We start from the raw sequence: 20,204 nt of genomic DNA on the forward strand, positions 1-20,204 counted from the left end.
CTAAAGCATTTAGGTTTTTTATTCTTAAAAAAAAAAACTATTTTGCATTTTGAAAGTGTTTTATGATATGTTGATTAATTTAGGTTTAAAAAGTAAAAGTCCCTGTAAATGTATTATATTATGTCTAAGTTTATTAGTTTGAATTTCATAGTATACCAATTACCTATGATGCTTTGGATAGTATAGGTTTTTCATGTTTTTTTATTTATTTTCTTGTTTGGTTTAATTATCATATTTTGTATTCTTTATTTATTATTAATTTTTAATAAGTTTAAATTTTTTATATAATAACAAATGATAAGTATAATAGTTAAGATGTTAAATTTAAGAATGACAGTGGGTTGGGTCATACACGAATAGTGTTAACCCGACCCGTAGCAAAATAATTCATCTGTTTTTTATTGGTTATCTGTTTTAAAAATATCTAAAATATTTTAAAATCTGCACTACTTGTGACTACCGGTAAATATTTAAAAAAATATTTTATAAATTTTTAAAATAAAATTAAAAAACAAAATATAAAATATAAAATATAAAATATAAAATATAAATTAAATTAAATTAAATATAATTAAAATTTAATTTAACTTAATAAAATCTAAATTAATTTAAATTTAAATTAAATTTAACTTAATAAAATGTAAATTAATTTTTTTATTTTTTTTTTAAAATAATAGATATTCACAACTACAATAATATAATACCAAATCTGACTAGATTATAATTACATATTAAAATTATTTACAAATTTTATTTATAAATATCCACGACGAATATTTTTGTTGAACTTAATATAAATTTTATTTGAAAAATATTACAAAAATATATTTTAACTCACTTACAATTACCTAAAAATATCACACATTAGTAAATAAAGAATAATTAAAAGAGAAGACATTAAAAAAATAATATATAAATAAAACATATAAACATTTAGCATGTTAGAGTGACTATATTATAATCCTAATTTATTTATTTTTTCACATCTAAACTTTTTGTAAAAGAATCTTTATATACAATCGTATTATTATTACTTTATACACCATATGTCATTATTGTACATCACATCCATAATTAATATATATAAAAGCATAGATATCTATAATTATAGATATGTATAATTACCTATATTTTGTAACTGCTGTTTAAATTTTCTCTAGTTATTGAAATTATCTAGTTACTCAAATTAATGAATGTATGATTATTGATGTTTCAATTTATTCTTTTTTCTCTCCCATAAAAAAATTATTTTGAAAATTAAATTTATAAATATTATATATTGAAAATAAAAATTATAATTAGTTTTTTTACATAAAAAATAAACTCTTAGCACTTTGCTAATTTTATAATTTGTTTATCATGTTCTCTTCAATTCAAAAAATTCTCCTTCTTTTTTTCTCTCCTTATTCTTTTCTTACAAAAAATGCCATAAACTCTTAATATTTTAATAATTTTACAATTAGTTTGTTTTATAATGGGTTCTTCAATTCAAAAGTTTATTTATATCTCTCACATTTTGTTTATCACAAAATACTTGAAGATTGAACTATTAACATTTTAGTAATTTTAAATTTTTTATACATATTTTTACCACAACCTCAAGTAATGATATATATTTAATTGGCCAAACACAAATAATGATATAATTTTACTAAAGAAAAAGTAGAAAAATTAAAAAGTAAAAGTACAATTTTTTAGAGTAAACTCTACAAAAGTGTACACTGTTATCATTGTATTCCCAGAATTATGAAAATTTAAAATTCGTGATTAAAATTTTATTTAAACTCGTCAAACTTTGTTTAATTCTTCAACTTGAATTATCTTTTTTTTTCTGTTTTCTAAACAAATTGTAACATTATAGGTTAAATTATATTATTTTTGTGAATTTTGAACTAAGACAATTAATTAATTGTAATTTTAAAACTGTTATAATTTCAAAAAAACCAATATAAATATAAAACACTATAATACTTTTCTAAAACTAAATATTTATCTTATCCCATAATGATTGTACTTTTAATATTTTATAAAAAAACTCAAATGGAAAGTTTTTCTTTTTCAGTTTCCAATAAAAAAATACTTATTTTTATTCTTTATCCATCTTCAAGTTAATTACTCTTTCTGTCTAAAATAAATTTAGATATTTATTAAAGAAAAATTATTTTCAGAAGTAATATATTTGTTTTTATAGAAGAAAGGTAATATACTTGTTGTAATTCTTAATCTGTAAAGAAAACATCAGATTGCACATTTTATATAGTTATAAATGATTTCGCAAACAACCTTATTTCATGTTTTCTCACTCAGTCTGTGGAAACACTTTGTCTTCCAAAACACTCTATCCAAGAGTAGGATTAATCTTAGTAAGTGTGTCCAAATATCCAAATAAGCCCTTTGAATTTTGGTTTCATCTGTGACGTATGTCCCACGCACAACACTAAGGGTCTGTCTCTTTGTCTCTCTAATTCTCTTTTATTTTTAACTTTCACACACTTTCTTTCTCTGTGTTTCTTCACCATAACAGTATATAACACCTGCATCCATAGCCCTTCACTCTTCCCTTACTCACTCTTTCTTTCTTCCTTCAAACAAATAGGCAAAGGATCATTCAGTTTAACATTACGGTAGCACTATGGACCCTGACGTCATCGAGATTCCTCCCCCAATTCACCACCCTTCGAATTTTTATCTCAACAACAAGGCAAGCTGCTGCCATCGCGATTCAAAGTTTAATCAATCGTGTTTCAACTGATGGGGGTCTTCAATTTGTTCAAAGTTTTGATTTTTCTGAAAAATATTTATCTGGGTCTTCACTTTTCTGCCATGATCGTGTTGTTTATGTTTTGTTGTTTTTAATTATTGTTTTTGTGTAGTTTTCATGAACACGATTTTCCCCTTTTCTGCTATAGAGGAACTGTTTTTGCTGTTGTTGAGGCAACCTTTTCGTGTTTGTTGCTGCATGTGCGGTTTGTTATTTATTGGAAGGGGACGGGTTTAGTAGTGACGTGTGCATTCTGACATTGTAATTTTTTCATCTGTTATGGATTGTGTATTTCTCTTATCTTCTTCTTTGCTTTTTGGGTCTTCATTTGATGATCACGTTATTGTTACCCCAAGGGATTGGAATTTAGGACCTTTTGTTGTATTCCTTGGAATAGTAAGAGACTATGCTATAAATAGCCTTTTGGTAATATGTTGGTAATGATTTCTGTTTAAATCTTTTTGTAACTGAAGTCAAATTATAACCTTTTTTCTCCCTGATATCTAAGTATAGATGTTCATTTGATTGAGGAACTTCCAAATGACACAGTTTTTTCTTCTCAGGATGTTCTATTATGGCAATATGTGTGTCTTGTGCATGTAAATTGCAGATGATAATTTTTTGGTATGATTTAGACGGATAATAATAAGGTTCTCTGAGCTTTGTTGACAGTAGGCTGGTATTTAAGGTTGTCCCTATTTCCTTGGGCTTCAGAGATAATTTTTATGCTAATGCAAATTGGGGCTGTATCTAATACATTTCCCAGTATACTTTCTCAAACCATGAAAAAGTTAAAGGTGATTTTACTGATTTTTGTTCACACATGGCTAGGTCAGATAGACTACAAAAATTTGTGTTGGTCCATCAATTTACTTGTCTCTCTCTTTCTATGTCTAAATTCTAACTCCTGTCATAATTGATTATATATGCATAGTAATAGGGTTTTATGATCATCACTACTGTCCTGCTTGTTAAATGCCATTGTTTATCTGTTAGCTTTAGATAGGATTAACATGTCAAGTTCTACTATATTTTTGTTATTTATGTGCAAGTCTGTGTAAAGGAAATGTTCCTACCTCCTAGCCCCTGCACATAAGAAATTGTGGGATCAAGCAGTTTATGACTTGGATAATGCTATTCTGTTTTTCTTGGGAAGTTTAGATGCTTTAATTTTTCTATTATTCTGCCTGTAATCTTTTTGTAAATTGTAATGTGATTCTGTCATTCAAGCTATGAATGTGGGTAACTGTTGAGTCACTGTGGCAAACATAACACAGTACGGGATGTACTCTTGTAGTTATATTAAACAGAGCAAAAGTGGTTTTAGGAAAAAGTAAATGGACACTTAGTTAGGAATCCCTTTCTATAATAGTATAGATTCATTTTACCTTTTACTCTACTGTTTGAGGCTTTTTTACTTGAGCATTTTGTTTTAGTATCTTATCCACCATAATATGTTTTTGACTAAAACACCCTCTTTTGCCTTGATTTTTATAAATGTCCCCTTTATTTTGGAGACACAAACCTTTTACTGATAGGTGAAGTTTCTGGACTAATAAAGAAAAATAAAAGGAGGTTTCTGTGGGTTTACAAAGTTACCATTTCAGTTTAAGAATGTTTGTATTGGTTTTCAGGACATAGAGGAGATTTTGTTTAAGGAGATTTATGTGTAATCTCTGTTGTTATGAAGATATCAGTACCTTCAGAAATCAGGGTCCAATATCAAAGGGAAGAATATTGGCGGAAACTCTTTTGTATAATTTAGAGTAATATAAAAGGAAGATTATTTTGCCATGTTCTGTTTGAAAATTGCCCAAGCACAACTTTTTTCTTTGATATATTTTTCTGCTCTCATATTGTTGTTTGTGCTTCATGAAGGTTTGAGTGTATGTTTGCTCACTAACATATAATACTTGACTTTTACTTTCTAGGTTATTTTGCATGATGTGATTGACATTGACAATGATGATGATTCTGAGGATGTAATGATAATTGGTGAAAAAGTTAATAGCAGTAACAAAGGGAAGGCAATTGATGCTGTTCATGGTGATCTCCAAGTTGTGGTTTGTATAAGATTTATTTTATTTCTTGCATTGGATGGATGTATCCTTTCCAATATGAAGACGACTCTAACATTTTACATGAAACCCTTTTCAGAATATGTCTGATTATCCCTTTTCGGTCCCTGATGTGGAAAAATTTGGATCAGTTGGCGGGATTGCGTCTCCTAATAATCTCCCTTCAGTGTCAAATAATGTAATCAATGTTGATGGTCATGGCTCTGATCTTTCATATGATGATGATGACTATGTTGATATTTTGTCGGCAGAAGATTATATGGATGCAGATGAGTATACCTTATTACAGAAACATTTTGATCATGTGGATATACCTCCTGGAATTGAAGCACCTTTTACTTGGTTGCCACCAGGATATGATGTAGGTTTTAAGAAGACTGGAAATAGTATGTTTTATCCTTGGGATCATGTGCAATCAAATGCTGCATTAAGTTCCATGACACCCTCTTCCCAGCCTTCTATGTCATTAGATCCAACTAACTCTAAAATTCAAGCAGCTTCAATGGGTGGTACTAACATTCAAATCAAAATGGATGATGTTGATTACTCCTCTGGAATAGAATTGTCTTCTCAAATTTTTTCTCAATCTGCCCCTTCTAAGAAGAAATCAGCTACTTCAAAACCCAGAGGACGTACTTCAAATGCTTCTGTAGGAGTAGAATCATCTAAGTCTCACTGGTTTTCAGGGTCTTTCCATAGCAAAAAGAAGTCTGCTTCAGCATACCTTAGTTTATTTGACTCTGTGGTGGCTGATAAGCTGCCACATGCAGGTCAGCCATCAAATGGGGGGCAATTTAAAACTGCAATGATGGCAGATGGCAGTAGTGTTTCCTCCCATTCAAATTTCATTGGACACCATGGATCATCGCATGCTTGGGGAACAGATGCAGGAAAATCTTGGTGGAAAATTTCTCAAAATGATAAATCATTTTCTACTCATAATAAAAAAATTTCTAATAATATTTACTATCCATTTGATCCTCTTGTTACCCAAACTGAGCATGATTTTGATAACTCGGTTCCCAATTCTGCTGGAGATGGATTTCATGGAAAAGCAGTGGATGGCCCTATTGTTACAATTTCGGATGATGCCAGAGATGAAATTATGAGGAAATTTCGAAGTTTTAAACAATTTGATACTGTGGAGGACACTTCAGATCATTACTTCATCCGTAACAGTTCTTCAACGAAACGGGTAAATTTTTTAAGTGCTCTTTTGTTTCAGTTTTGTTCTTAATTATTTGGGTTTATGTTGAACATATTTCTTGAACAGCCTCCCAAGAACTGGGCTAAAAAAATCCAGGAAGAGTGGAAGATTTTACAGAAGGATTTGCCAGGTGAGTTTGTTTCAGTACTGCTTCAAAATGGCTGTACTATTTTTCCTTATCCAATTTAGTCTTCAATTATTTTTGAGCATTATTGTTTTTTTTATAGAGCTTTTCTGAATAAACTTCATTCAGCATTTTCATGGCTAATTTATGATTTACTCTTGTAGAATAGTTCTTACTAACTTTTTTCTTAGAAGTCCAGATACTTGTTCTGAAATTGGTTGTTAAATGTAGAAACAATTGTAAAGTGATCTGAATACCATAATGTGCTACCTGCCACTGGTATTATACTGGATCTCTTACTACTTCTTATTCTCTTTCGTTTGTCCCCTTCAGATTCAATATTTGTGAGAGTGTATGAGTCAAACATGGATCTTCTGAGGGCTGTGATTATTGGAGCTGAAGGGACTCCATATCATGATGGCCTATTCTTTTTTGATGTTTTCTTTCCCAGTGGCTATCCCAATGTACCGCCGGTATGTGGTTGGGAATACTGTATCTGATCGGATTGTTCATTCTTATCTTATCAAGTCTGACACAAGGGGCATTTTTCATTGCAGCAAGTGCATTACTACTCTGGAGGTCTGCGGCTCAACCCAAATTTGTATCATTGTGGCAAAGTATGCCTTAGTCTGCTGAACACCTGGAGTGGCAGCAAAAATGAGAAGTGGCTTCCCGGCACGTCAACGATTCTACAGGTTCTGGTCTCCATACAGGGTCTAATTCTGAATACAAAGCCTTACTTTAATGAACCTGGATTTGCACACATGAGTGGTTCAGCAAGTGGTGAAAAGCTGTCCTTTCAGTATAATGAGGACACATTCATTCTATCATTGAGGACAATGATGTATATGATACGAAGGCCTCCAAAGGTTCGATTTTGAGTCATGGTTCAATTTTTTTAAATCTCTAGCAAGGTTGCTTTGCCATGTTCATTTGTAGTAGTGACCATTTTACCTTTCATTTTTTGGGGGAGGGGTGAAGGAAGGGTTGGGGGGAAATTAAAGAAGCAATGCCTAGGCATACTTATGCCTTTGAGTGGAAAATGACAAAAAGAACCGTACCGTGTTATAGATCATGTAGGAATCAAATGTAAAATGTGACTAGACTTAGCATTTTATTACATATAAAAGCAAATGCCAGATGGCTTCATTTAGTGTCTTCTATAGTATTAAAAGGACAAAGTATGCATCGGTTTTCATGTGTGTCAGTAATTGAGGTATTTTTTTAACCCTTTGTCCACACAAGGCCATGTACCAAAATGTGCTTTGGTGAGAGCTTAGTAGCTTGAATAGATTTCTGTATTTCTAGAGATTAATTTATGTATCTCAACTAGGAGTATCCCATGTTAAAAAAGAAATAAAAGTAAATCATGTTGGATGAGTTTTTCATCAATCCCTTTAGGATAAAAATCCTGAATTTGGGGGATCAAATAGGGCTGATTTTAGGGGAATAGACAATTTGTCCATCCCTGAGAGGCACTGGTATCTTACCTTGTTCTATTTAGGCTTTTCAACATGTTTTTGTAGTTTGTTGAGCTTTAACTATCATTGTAAGTCGTCAATAATGATGCATCTTTTGTCCTATCAACATAATCATCTTTGGAAAGTGGAAATCATTTGAATGAAGAATAGTGCAAGACACACACGCACACACAATTTAGATGATTGTTCTCTCAAACACGTTTTTATTTTTCTATGATTTGGGACTCAACTTAAATGCTCAATGTTATTATATTTGGTTTCAGAATTTTGAGGATTTTGTTAAGGGGCATTTCTGCAGCAGAGCCAGTGATATTCTGGTGGCATGTAAGGCATACATGGAAGGTGCTCAAGTTGGGTGTTTGGCCAAAGGAGGTGTTCAGGACGTTGATGAGGGGAGACAGAAGCTGCTCACAGAAGTTCAAGCATTCTTTAGCTGGATATATGAACATGCTTGTCAGAGAGTTTGCTCAAACTGGAGCAAAGGACATTGAGAAATTCCTACCTCCACCACCACCAACAGTAGCAGTGAACAAACCATCAGGAGTGGTGTTGCTTGAGGCTGCAACCTGAACTGAACATTCTCTTGGATAAACCAAATTTTGAGGCTTCACTGATACACACACCGAAACTTCTTAGTACTTCTATTTCACCTAATGACACTTTTCTGTTTAATGTTATATACTTTTACTATCGTTATCTGCTCTTGTTTTCATGAACATAGAATTGTATATAATTGCAAATAAAAATATAATGCCTTGCTAGTATGACATACTAATAGCCTGATCATATTATTCTAAACATTGTTTGCTTGTTATGCTTTGTTTTGTTTCATTCACATTGAGCAAAAAGGGTTGGGAAATTTGTTACAAGAGCTATATTTCTATAGAACATGGTTGTTTGAACAGCAAATTTGTTCGTTTTTGAATATTTTGTATCACCTTTCTTGTATGGATATATCTATTTCTTTTTCTCTTAAGGGTGTCTGAAAGCACATGGATGTGATGAACCATTTTCCAAATAAAGGTAGTCAATGATATGGAAGTTTTAGTCTCCTCCACCGTTGCATTATTGCAAAGTAGAATCTTTCAAAGTGTAGGCTCCACAAGTTTGTGATTAACACCTTTGGAAGTTGAAACGAGCTGGTATCAGTTCAACTCCTTTTGAAACGCCAATCACCGGGTGGGTCAGTTTGACCCACTTCGCGTGGGCCGAAGAAAACAGGCAAAACAGTCAGCAGCACTGACCTCTAGTCAATCTATTTAAGTAAATTGTACTGTTCTTTTACATTACAGATTGAACATGGAGAGTTAAAAACAAACTTATCTAAATTTAATAGATTAAAGATACATTTAAAATTTTGTTATTATTTTTAATTTTTGATCCTGTCCTAGCCTAGTTTATTGTTTAGAAGATCCGTTGGTGGGCCCTACTGTCCCAAAAATTACCACCATTGTCGTGTTTGCTACTTCACAGCTTATTGGGCTACTTTTAGGTCCATCATCTCTCAACCTCTTTTCGTTTGACTGATCAATGGTGATACAAATTTTATGTATTCAAATGCATTTTAATTATATTTCAAATCATTTTAGCCCTATCATATATTTCAATAATTCATATAATTTTATGCGATATTATGTCCCTGTTTGGTTTTAGAGTAAAATCACTTAAAAAAAACATAAAAACAATTTCTAATTACATTTTACTATTAAAGATTGTTCTAACCACATATTTTATATTTATATATGGTAATGAAACCTTTTATTGGGTTGACTTGATTTCGTTCTATACGTTATAAAGTCGTTGATGAGATAAGACTCAAATTTAAATAAACCATTTTATGAAGAAAAAAAGAGAGATTAATTTGTATATCATGGTTTCTTCAAACAAGTAAACATTTAATTTAACTTCATTTAATTAATAGAAAGAAAAGTGGTACTAAATATGTATTATAATTGGACAATTTATGTAATGCAAAAACCAATTTCGTATGAAAATAAGAAAAATAAAGTTAAGCACATAATTATACATAAATGGTTAATTTTTGAAACACCTTAAAATCGAAGTCTGTTTTTAAAATTATTCAGCTTTTAAAATGATAATGCAATTTTAACTTTTAATTTTTGTTATTCATATAAAAAAACTAATTATTGTTATTATTTATTTTCCTGGTTCTCGTATTGAAACGTTTCGTTTTTTATAGGTCTTTAGTGTTAACTGTGACGACAAAGTCTTCGTTACGTTTTCTTTGGTTTCGCTATAATTATACAGATCGGTGACGACTTAACCACGCAACGACTTGTTATTTGTGGTTGTCGACGAAGAGAATGGAATTAAATAAAAGAAATTAAAAAAGAGAAAAAAAATCATCTCAATAACATAGATCATGTTAATTTAAATATTAACATTCATCAATGAAAATTCTAACAATTTTTAGTTAATTAAATTTTTATAAATATAACGAGCATATACTTTAATGTCTATGTAAAATAATTTATGCTGTAAAATAAATAGGCTATTTACCGTCCATGTATTGTTAACCTAATATTTGTATTTAGTTTATAATGTGAGGTTTAGTAAAAGAGATTAGAAAAAAAATTGATTAAAAGACTAATGTTTCAAAATATAAGAAAATAAGTAGTTTAGTTAATAGTGAGATTTGAATTAAAATCGACATTAAAAAAATTTAACATCATCTTCAATAAAAAAAAGAGTTAAAGTAATGAAGTAGTAGATTTTTTTTTATACTCAATTTTTTCATTTTTAATTGATGTATGATTTAAACTTATTTAAATTTCTAATACAAAGTATTGTTCAATTTATAACTCAGAATTCCATTACCATTTTATTTTAGTTAACCACATACCTTAATAAAATATTTATTTAATTAACAACAAATACTTGAAAGGAGTAGACTTTTCAAAGGTATTACTTTTTCTTTATTTTGTTTTTATATATCGGTTGTTTTCTTTGTATGCATCTATCAAATTTCTCGTGATAAACTATTTTGTGATTATTACAACTTAAAGATAACACCTGCAATTTTTTCTTCCATGGGAAGAAACAGTGATGTTAACGTTTGAGGTTTGACTGAAGATTTTATAATCTAATTGTATTTATTTTATTTTATTTTTTAAATTAAGAAGTTAATGTCAATGGTTAAAAATGAATGTAAAAATTATATAAGTAATATTCTTTTGGAATTTTTGGTGTTAAAAATTTTTCAATATTCAAATTAGGAAAGCTAGATGGTTTCATTATGAATGTAACATGGTAAGTTCTATTTGTTAATTGATTCAAAATGAATGCTAGTATAGATAGAGATAATTCTCATTTGGTTTCATATATTATATTTTTAGAGGTAGTCGAGATAAATATATAGATGATTTTTAATTCTTTTAGAGATAAAGACTCATGTAATGATAAGTTTATAAAAGTCATAATAAATATAGTTTCTCAAAGTCTTGAAGTATAAATTCTGTGGCCCCATGTATCTATTTATTTATTTATTTATTCTTTTTAATAAATTTTCATTAATATTTGATGAGTTTTGAAGTGTCAGGACATGTGAATGTGCATCGATCTTTCTTTACCATGCCATGCATTACCAGTGCAAATGGATACTATAAATGTATTGAATTCTTGCTTTGTTTCTCACTTTCTCTAGCAACCAAACTATAGTTTATCTTATCATGTTCATGGATTCTCTTCTCACCATTCTCTTCTGTGCTTTCACTTTCTTCTCCTTCAACCTTGTCTCCTCCTTTGCCTCACAGCCATCTTACGAAGAGCACTGTGCTTCCACAGTTGCTGACTCCACGCCCACCACCAAACTCACCCACAACCCTTTCCCTCTTGCTGATCATCACAACGGTTTCTACAAAGGAGGTGCTACCATCATTGATGTTGGTGCTTCTTGGAACCGTTTCTCCTTTCGACTCTCCAAAAGGAGCACACGTGAAACTCAAACTCCAAACCTTTTCAAACTTCAAGGCACTCTATCATTTAGAAGCGCCAACACATTCAGTGATGGTTCATATTATATGGGTCAACGGGGTTACCGTAAAGGTTACGTAAGCTTCAAGCTTGAAGGGTTTTGGCATGAACCTTCAGGGAAGGTCTGCATGGTGGGGATTAGCAGTGGTTACTCCAGAAAAGGTGACTCTCTCAACGTGAATGCTGTTTTTAAGCTCAATGATGTGTTCAATGTAAGTAATATCACTACCTTGGTCACTGGAAGCTTGGAGAACTTGAGTTCTGAAAAGGGTGATGATAGCTACTTTGAACCCATTTCTGTGTTGATGCTTCCAAATGAAAAATACAATTATACTCTGGATTCTGCAGAAGTTGTCAATGAGTTTTCTGATGGGAGTGATGCTGATCAAGGATTAGCATTGAATTTAGATTCATTGAGTTTTTGTAAGTATCCCATCTCTTCGGAGCTTGGAAGACTCCAATTAGAGTACTCTCGTGAGTGTCATGCTTCTAAGAATTGCAGTATAAGTGGAAGTTCTGATAAACTTCCATCTCTAATGTCTCTGACGACCATAGGGTGTTCTCTGACTACTAAGAAACATAGATTGAGGGTTCTGGTGGAATTTCCAGATATTAGTTATTATGTGATTAACCAGAGTTTTGATCCCAAAACTGTGTTAGTAGGGGAAGGATGGTGGGATGAGAAGAACAACATGTTGTGCGTAGTTGCTTGCCATATCATGGGCAAGTCATCATCCTTGGTTGGAACTCATGTGGGTGATTGCTCAGTAAGACTAAGATTGAGATTCCCCTCAATTTGGTCAATAAGAAACACCAGTAGCATAGTGGGCCAAATTTGGAGCAATAAGAGCGGAAGTGATTCAGGATATTTCAAGATGGTAACATTTAGGAATGATGAAGGTCGTGGGGTGGGAGTTCCTGGCTTAAAGTATGAGTTTAGCCGTCTAGAAACGGTTAACAAATCATGTCCAAGGCCGACTCACAAGCCTAATGAGAAGACGAAGAGATACCCTGAGGCCTATTCTTATAGCATGAGATTTGATATGTCAGTTAAAGAGTCCATGAAAAGAGTAGGTTGGGGTTACTCAGAACCCATAGCTGTTGATGATGAAATCTCTGAGTTTTCCCAATATAGATCATCTGGTTTCATAAGTTTCTCAGATGAAGTTCCTGATGAAACCATTGACATCAACAATGGCAGCTTGTTTAACATGAGCTACGGGATCAGCCTCTCCGTGTTGCACCCTTCAAAGTCAGTTGACAAGAATTATGTGTTTAATTTCTCCTCTGAGAGAGTGAAGATCATTGCAGAAGGAGTTTATGATGCTGGAGCAGGAACCTTGTGTATGGTAGGTTGCCGTGAATTGAACCCAATCTCAAAAAGTGAGACACCAGTGGCTCATTCTGCAGACTGTGACATTCTTCTGAAAATTCAGTTTCCACCATTGGACTCAAGTGATAGAAGCTACATTAAGGGAAGTATTGAAAGCAGGCGGAAAGAATCTGATTCTCTTTACTTCAAGCGTTTAGACGTATCAGCAGTTCCAAACTACAGGGAAACAGCAAGAAGAAAAATTTGGAGAATGGATATGGAAGTTGTCATGGCTCTGATATCTAAAACTCTTGCATGTGTTTTTGTGGGGTTGCAACTCTACAAGGTGAAGAGAGAACCAAATGTGTTCCCCTTCATCTCACTGATTATGATGTCAATTCTTACTTTGGGTCACATGGTACCTCTTGTTCTGAACTTTGAAGCTCTTCTCACTCCAAATCCCAACAACAGAAGGCTGATATTTGGAAACAATCCATGGCTCGAAGTTAATGAAATAAGTGTGAGGCTGGTGACCATGGTGGCTTTCTTGTTGCAATTCAGGCTCCTGTATCTCACCTGGTCAGCAAGAAAGAGTGGTGAAAGCAAGAACAGTCAATGGATTGCTGAGAGGAACACTGGTATTGTCACTTTACTCTTGTATGCAGCAGGGTTACTGGTTGCATTCATGTTGAAGTTGAAGAAGAATGGAGACAAGGATTCTGTGTATATTCCTATGTACAACCAACCTTCACCTTGGGAGAACATCAAATCGTATGGTGGTTTGGTTTTGGATGGTTTTCTCTTGCCACAAATCATTCTTAACCTGTTTTTGAATACGAGGGTTAATGTTCTTTCAAGCTCTTTTTACTTTGGAACTACTTTTGTGAGATTGCTGCCCCATGCCTATGATCTTTACAGGACTCATACTGATGATCATCTTGATAATGGGTCATACTACTATGCAGATCCAAGTGAAGACTTTTACTCAACAGCTTGGGATATTGCCATTCCATTGGGAGGTTTTTTCTTTGCTGTTATCATCTACTTGCAGCAACGTTTTGGTGCTCATTATATTTTGCCTCAGAGATTCAAAAGGGTATATCAGAAGGTGCCCGTTGTTACTGATTCAGAAGCAGAAGTAGAGACAACCAACAAGTAAAATCTCCCAATGATTCCAACTGCAAATGACCACTCCCAAGAAGCTCTGTTCAATATGTTCATGTATTTTAAACTTTTAACTAGTTATGAGCTTGTATTGTTGCACTGTAATTTCTGTGATCTTTTGTTCTTGTTTGTTTTTGTTAAGTTTGTAACATGACTTGTGCCATTGTCCTTATATTTTGAAATTATATGACTTGAGTGTTTTTGTGGATTATGGAATTAGATACTGATGAATCTATGGATCATATTTTAAAAGTATTGGATACTCCTTTTAGGGAAAGTTCATCTTTTTCATAAGCAGGGGAAAGTTCATCTTAGTGTACTGTTATCTGAATGAATATTGAAGAATAAAAAAAAAACTAGTTAAGATGAAAACCATGGGAGAAATAAAAAAACGTGAAACATACAGTGGAGTTAAGATGAAACAAAAAAGTAGTTTGTTTTGATGGATAAAAATAAGAAATAGAAAAAAAAAAAAACTGATGAAATTTCCATTTTAATCCCAAAAAAAAAGTAGAAAAAAATATGTAAAAAGATAATTTTTATTGTAATAATGAAACTGAATTTAACCATTAAAATACGCTAAACAATATTTTTTTCTTAATAATTTTTTTATTTTTAAATATTTTATTCAATATAAAAATATTTAGCACTAAAATATATTAAAGCAACATGTGAGCCTTTTTTGGATTAAATTAAAAGTATATTTAGCCAAATTTTTTCATTTGAATTTTTGCAAAAAAAAGAAGAAGATAAAATGATTGTTTTATAAATTAAAATTAGACTATGCCTAAATTGAAAGGATAAAATTAAAAAAAAAAAAGTGATAAAGGAGAAGCATAAATTAATTTAAATTTATAAAAAAATCTTTTTATTCTCTTAGAAGATTTATTCAAACAAATCCAAGACTTGTTTCGAAGTCTTTGTGGGGTTGAAGTTGAACACTTCCTTGTATATATCCACAAATAAATATTACATTGTAAAAGAAAACCAACAACATCATCACTTCATTGTCACCTATGGAAATTGCCGGCAACATGTTTGTCACAAAACATGTAACAAAACTTTCCCATCCTATCCACTCACATAAGTTCAAACCTAATCTTAAAAAAATCAATATTTAAAATATAAAGATTATCGTTATTTATGTATTCTATTTTAATACTATTACCAGTTAACACAAAATTAGGGTTTTTCTAATATTCTCTGTCACATAATAGTATTAAGTTAAAGTTGGTAAGTGGATTATATGATGAATGAGTCCTCTACTGAAATATAGAGGTTTTACAAAAAAAAAAACACAATTAAAGTATGGAATTAAACTTAACTTAAGCTCAAAATTAAGTTAAACTATAAGAATTAGACTTATAACAAGAATTCGTATTAATTAGTTTTTCTTTAGAAAGTAACGGGTTAAAAAAATAAACTCTTTTTTTTCTCAAAACATAACCAAAGAGATAGAAAAAGTATGCTTAAAAGGATGAATCAATTAATATTGGTTTAAGTCTTAGAAAAGTCAACGCTTGAACACAAAAAAGGCACTTATGGTGAGTGTGACAACGTAATGGGACGGTGCGGCATCAAAAAATTAATAATTGTAAAAAAAAAAGCCAGCAATTCATTTTTTTTATTAAAAATTATATAATTATGTGAATGGTTTTTTGAAAAAAATATATAAGATTCACACAAAAAAAAATAATATATTTTTTAATAAATTTTAGTTAATAATATTCTTAAAAGAATTTACATGAGTATTATCTATTTCAAGAGATTCCTAAATCATTAATCTTTTGACAAGAGTTTATAGTTCCACCCAAACTCTCTTTTAGAAAGAGTAAAAATCAAGTGGGAATATACTCAATTGAAAATAAATAATTCATTGATCATGAATGCTACAATAAGTCTTTCAAAGAAGACTGCAAAAGTGGGTCCATTTAAGCCATTATGACCACTTAGTACGTTATTTTCAAAGTCCAAACTGAGAAACTTCCTAGAACTTTTGTCAAAGAAAAAGAAGATAACTTGTATGACTTTGTATTTTGCCTTTGTTTTAGGTGTTAGTCTTTTTATTACAACAGTAATTCTTGCTACTGAACAATTTTTTTTACAGTTTATTAATGGTGAAGGCTGGTTTTACATGCTAGAAAGTGTTCTTTGATATTAGAACCAAAAGAACAACCGAACTAAAGGAACAGTCTATGTTGTTATATGTAACAGAAAACTAAATTTCTGTTTTGTTCCTCTACCTTTGATCATTATCATGGATTATCTTCTCTCCACCCTCCTCTTTCTTCTTGCCATGTCTTCCTTCAACCATGTCTCCTCCTTTGATTCACTGCCACCTTACAAAGACCACTGCGGTTCCATAGTTCCAGAGTCAACTGCCGCTGAACTCACCCGCAACTCTTTCCCTTTTGATGATCATCACACAGGTTACTTTACAGGAGGTGATGGCATCATCGATGGTGGAACTTCCTCGTACCAATACTTTTCCCTCCAACCATTTAGCATACGTGCCACTGAGTCCTCTGACTTGTTCAAAGTTGAAGCCTCTGTATCACTCGCCACCAGCATAACTTACTACTACGTTGTAGGGAACTTCAGTTATGGTGACAGATTAAGGCATGGGGGTCAACATCGCTACCGTAGAAGGCATGTAAGCTTCAAGCTTGAAGGGTTCTGGTCTGAGTCTTCAGGGAAGGTTTGCATGGTAGGGACTGGGAGTGGTTATTCCAAGGAAGGTAAGCATCTTAATCTGGATGTTGTGTTTAAGCTTGATAATGTGTTCAATGTAAGCACTATCACTACCTTGGTTAGTGGAAGTTTGGTGAGCTTGAGTTTTCAAAATGATGAGAGGTACTTTGAACCTATTTCCGTGCTGATGTTTCCTAAAGGGAATTACAATTATACCTTGGATTCTACAGAAGTTGCCAATGAATTCTCTTCAGGGACTGATGCTGCAAAGGGGGGGCTTTCATTGAATTCATTGAGCTTTTGCTCACGTCCCCTTTCAAGGGAAATTAAAGGGCTTCGATTAGAGTTCTCTCCTGAATGCACTTCTTCAAAGAACTGCACTCCTTTAAGTGAGAGTTCTGGTCAACTTCCATATCTAATGTCTTTGAAAGGCATTGAGTGTTCTCTTGATAACAACAAACATAGGCTGCGAGTTATGGTGAGGCTTTTGAATTCTAGTGATTATTGGGTTGGCCAAAGTTTCAATCCCAAAAATACGTTGGTAGGGGAGGGATGGTGGGATGAGAAGAAAGGCAAGCTGTGTGTAGTGGCTTGTAAAATCATGGCCAAGGCATCATCCTTGGCTGGTTCTCATGTGGGTGATTGCTCAATAAGACTAACACTGAGATTCACCTCAACTTTGTCAATCAAGAGCACCAGTACCATAGTTGGCCAAATTTGGACCAACAAGAGTACTCACGATACAAGCTATTTCAAGAAGATAGCATTTAACAACGGAGAGGATGGTAGGCTGGGAAGTTTTCAAGCTCCAAAGTATGAATATAGCCAACTGGAAAAAGTAAAGAAGTCATGCCCAACACAGAAGCCTATGAAGAACAAGGGGAAAAGATATCCAGATGTCTATTCTCATGACTTGAGATTTGACATGGCAGTTAGTGAGTCCAACAAAAGAGTAGCCTGGGGTAATTCATATCCCTTTGCTATTGGTGATGAGGTCTCTTCCTCGGGTAACAGTTTCTCAAACACCTCGGTAGATGCTCCTGAGGTAAAACTCAATAGTACAGGTGGTTTGTTTAATATTAGCTACAAAATCTCACTGTGGTTTAATTCAACCAATGTCTTCAAGTCCCTGCTTAATCAGTCCTCTTTGCCAGTGATGATTTCTGCCGAAGGAGTTTATGATGCTGGAGCGGGAACCTTGTGTATGGTAGGTTGTCGTGGTCTTATCTCAAACTCTCTCATACCAACAGCTCATTCTGTGGATTGTGAGATTGTGGTGAAGTTTCAGCTACCACCATTGGATGCAAAAAATGGAATCTTCATTAAGGGAAGCATTGAAAGCACGCGCAAAAATTCAGACCCTCTTTACTTCAAAACTTTAGAGTTATCTTCAGCTGCATTCTACATTGAAACAGCTGAAAAGGTAGTTTGGAGAATGGATATGGAGACCATCATGTTTCTGATATCTACCACTCTAGCGTGTGTTTTTGTGGGATTGCAGATATACCATGTGAAGAAGAACCCCAATGTGCTTCCTTTGCTCTCACTTGTTATGATGACAATGCTTACTTTAGGCCACATGGTACCCCTTGTTGTAAACTTTGAAGCACTTCTTGCTCAAAATCCTAACAAGAAGAACTTTGTGTTTGGAACTGTTGGGTGGCTTGAAGTGAATGAAATAGCTGTGAGGCTAATCACCATGGTAGCTTTCTTGTTGCAATTCAGACTCCTTCAACTAACTTGGTCATCAAGAAAGAGTGATGAAAGCGATAAAGGCCTCTGGCTTGCTGAGAGGAAGGCTTCTTGTGTCACTCTACCCTTGTATGCTGCTGGCTTATTGATTGCATTGCTGTTGAAGTCTAAGAGAGATGGAGACATTCTTGTGATTACTCCAGTGAACCATTCATCTTGGGAGAACTTAAAATCTTATGGTGGTTTGGTGTTGGATGGCTTTCTCTTGCCACAGATCATTCTTAATCTGTTCTCTAACATGAGGGAGAATGTTCTTTCATGTTCTTTTTACTTTGGAACTACTTTTGTGAGGCTGTTGCCACATGCCTATGATCTTTACAGGACTCATAATTATGCTCAACTAGATAATGGATCATACATCTATGCAGATCCAAGTGCAGATTTTTACTCCACTTCTTGGGACATTGTCATTCCATTGGGAGGTGTTGCTTTTGCTATCATTATCTTCTTGCAGCAACGTTTTGGTGCTCACTGTGTTCTGCCTCAAAAACTCAAAGGGTCTAAGGTTTATGAAAAGGTGCCTGTGTTTGCTGAATCAGAAGCTGAAGTAGAGACCACCAACTTGTAAAATATTCACCTTTTGACACCCAAATGCAAATGGTCTAATCATGACGAATCAAGATTTAGGCCATTCATAATTCCATGTATTTTATCTATCAGAATATATATATAGTATATGCAAAATAAATTTTGTTACAGTAAAGGACTTGTCAAGTGTCTGATTAAACGAAGTCTTGTCTGCTGGGAAACTTTTAATACGAAATACAGTTTTTTAGTAGGTGACACAGACTTGGATCATATCGATACTCTAGATAATGTTTTTCAAATTGTGGAAAATTTCATTCCCAATACTCTATCAAAGTAGGCATTTTTTACGAAAGCAGTGTCATTTTTTTATTAACAAAAATACTTTGATAGATATAAATATTTTATATTTATTTGATGTTATTCTTTTTTATTTTTAATTTCTTAAAAAATATATATAAAAATTTATATTTTATAATTATTTTATTTTTATATTATGTATTAAATTAAATTAAAAGTATATCACGATATCATTATTCTTTTATCAAAATTTATTATATAAGTTGACTTTGAAAAAATTACCTATATTAATAAAGTTGTATTTTTCAAAGACAACTTTAAATTATTAGAACTGGTGAAATCATATTTTAAACTCACTTACTTTTAGGCTTTATTCACTTAAATTGATTTGGAAGAGAGTAATTGAGGAGATTTGAGAGAATTTGAAGATAAATTTTTTTGTTGTTATTTGAGTGGATTTAGAGGTAAGTAAGAGTGAATTTAGAAGTAAATTTTTTTAATCTGTCATCTCAATCAAATTCTACAGTAATTCTCACAAACTTTATTTCAGAAACTTTACTTCCAAATCAACACTCACTTACCTCCAAATCTACTCAAATAAACAACAACAAAATTTATCATCAAATCCTCTCAAATCTCCTAAAGTGATAGTTAACAATTTTATCTTTCTAATGACATGTTTATAATTTTACATATACATTATTTTGTTTTACGACTTTCTTTTTTTATTTTTTCTTTTTCTTTTTCTTTTAAATTTTCTGTTTTTTTATGTTTTTTTAAGTTACTATATAAACTTATCTTAAATTTAAACTATTT

The 20,204-nt window shown here is 32.3% G+C and overlaps 2 protein-coding genes and 1 pseudogene across 3 annotated transcripts; all 3 read left to right on the forward strand.

The window, feature by feature from the left end:
• Window positions 1-2,480: 2,480 nt before the first annotated feature.
• On the forward strand, window positions 2,481-8,418 carry LOC124834664 (uncharacterized; annotated as a pseudogene). The gene is made up of 7 exons (XR_015780369.1): window positions 2,481-2,701; window positions 4,693-4,824; window positions 4,919-6,034; window positions 6,113-6,176; window positions 6,504-6,643; window positions 6,728-7,039; window positions 7,915-8,418. The product of XR_015780369.1 is annotated as an uncharacterized LOC124834664 (transcript).
• A 2,928-nt stretch (window positions 8,419-11,346) lies between these two features.
• On the forward strand, window positions 11,347-14,115 carry LOC124834665 (uncharacterized). Its single transcript, XM_047309414.1, has one exon. The coding sequence runs from the start codon at window positions 11,347-11,349 to the stop codon at window positions 14,113-14,115; it is 2,769 nt and encodes a 922-aa protein (XP_047165370.1).
• A 2,126-nt stretch (window positions 14,116-16,241) lies between these two features.
• Window positions 16,242-19,344, forward strand: LOC124834666 (uncharacterized). The gene has a single exon (XM_047309415.2). It carries the CDS (start codon window positions 16,378-16,380, stop codon window positions 19,129-19,131), a length of 2,754 nt encoding a protein of 917 aa, XP_047165371.1. The 5' UTR covers window positions 16,242-16,377; the 3' UTR covers window positions 19,132-19,344.
• The last annotated feature ends 860 nt before the right edge of the window (window positions 19,345-20,204 follow it).

Source organism: Vigna umbellata, chromosome 6, assembly GCF_029865625.1.
Source record: "Vigna umbellata cultivar VRB3 chromosome 6, Vumbellata_1.0, whole genome shotgun sequence".
Lineage (NCBI taxonomy): Eukaryota > Viridiplantae > Streptophyta > Magnoliopsida > Fabales > Fabaceae > Vigna > Vigna umbellata.

Bases quoted from the DNA above. Each gene is read 5' to 3' on its own strand.
- LOC124834666 (XM_047309415.2), top strand. From the start codon at position 16,378: ATGGATTATCTTCTCTCCACCCTCCTCTTTCTTCTTGCCATGTCTTCC.
- LOC124834665 (XM_047309414.1), top strand. From the start codon at position 11,347: ATGGATTCTCTTCTCACCATTCTCTTCTGTGCTTTCACTTTCTTCTCC.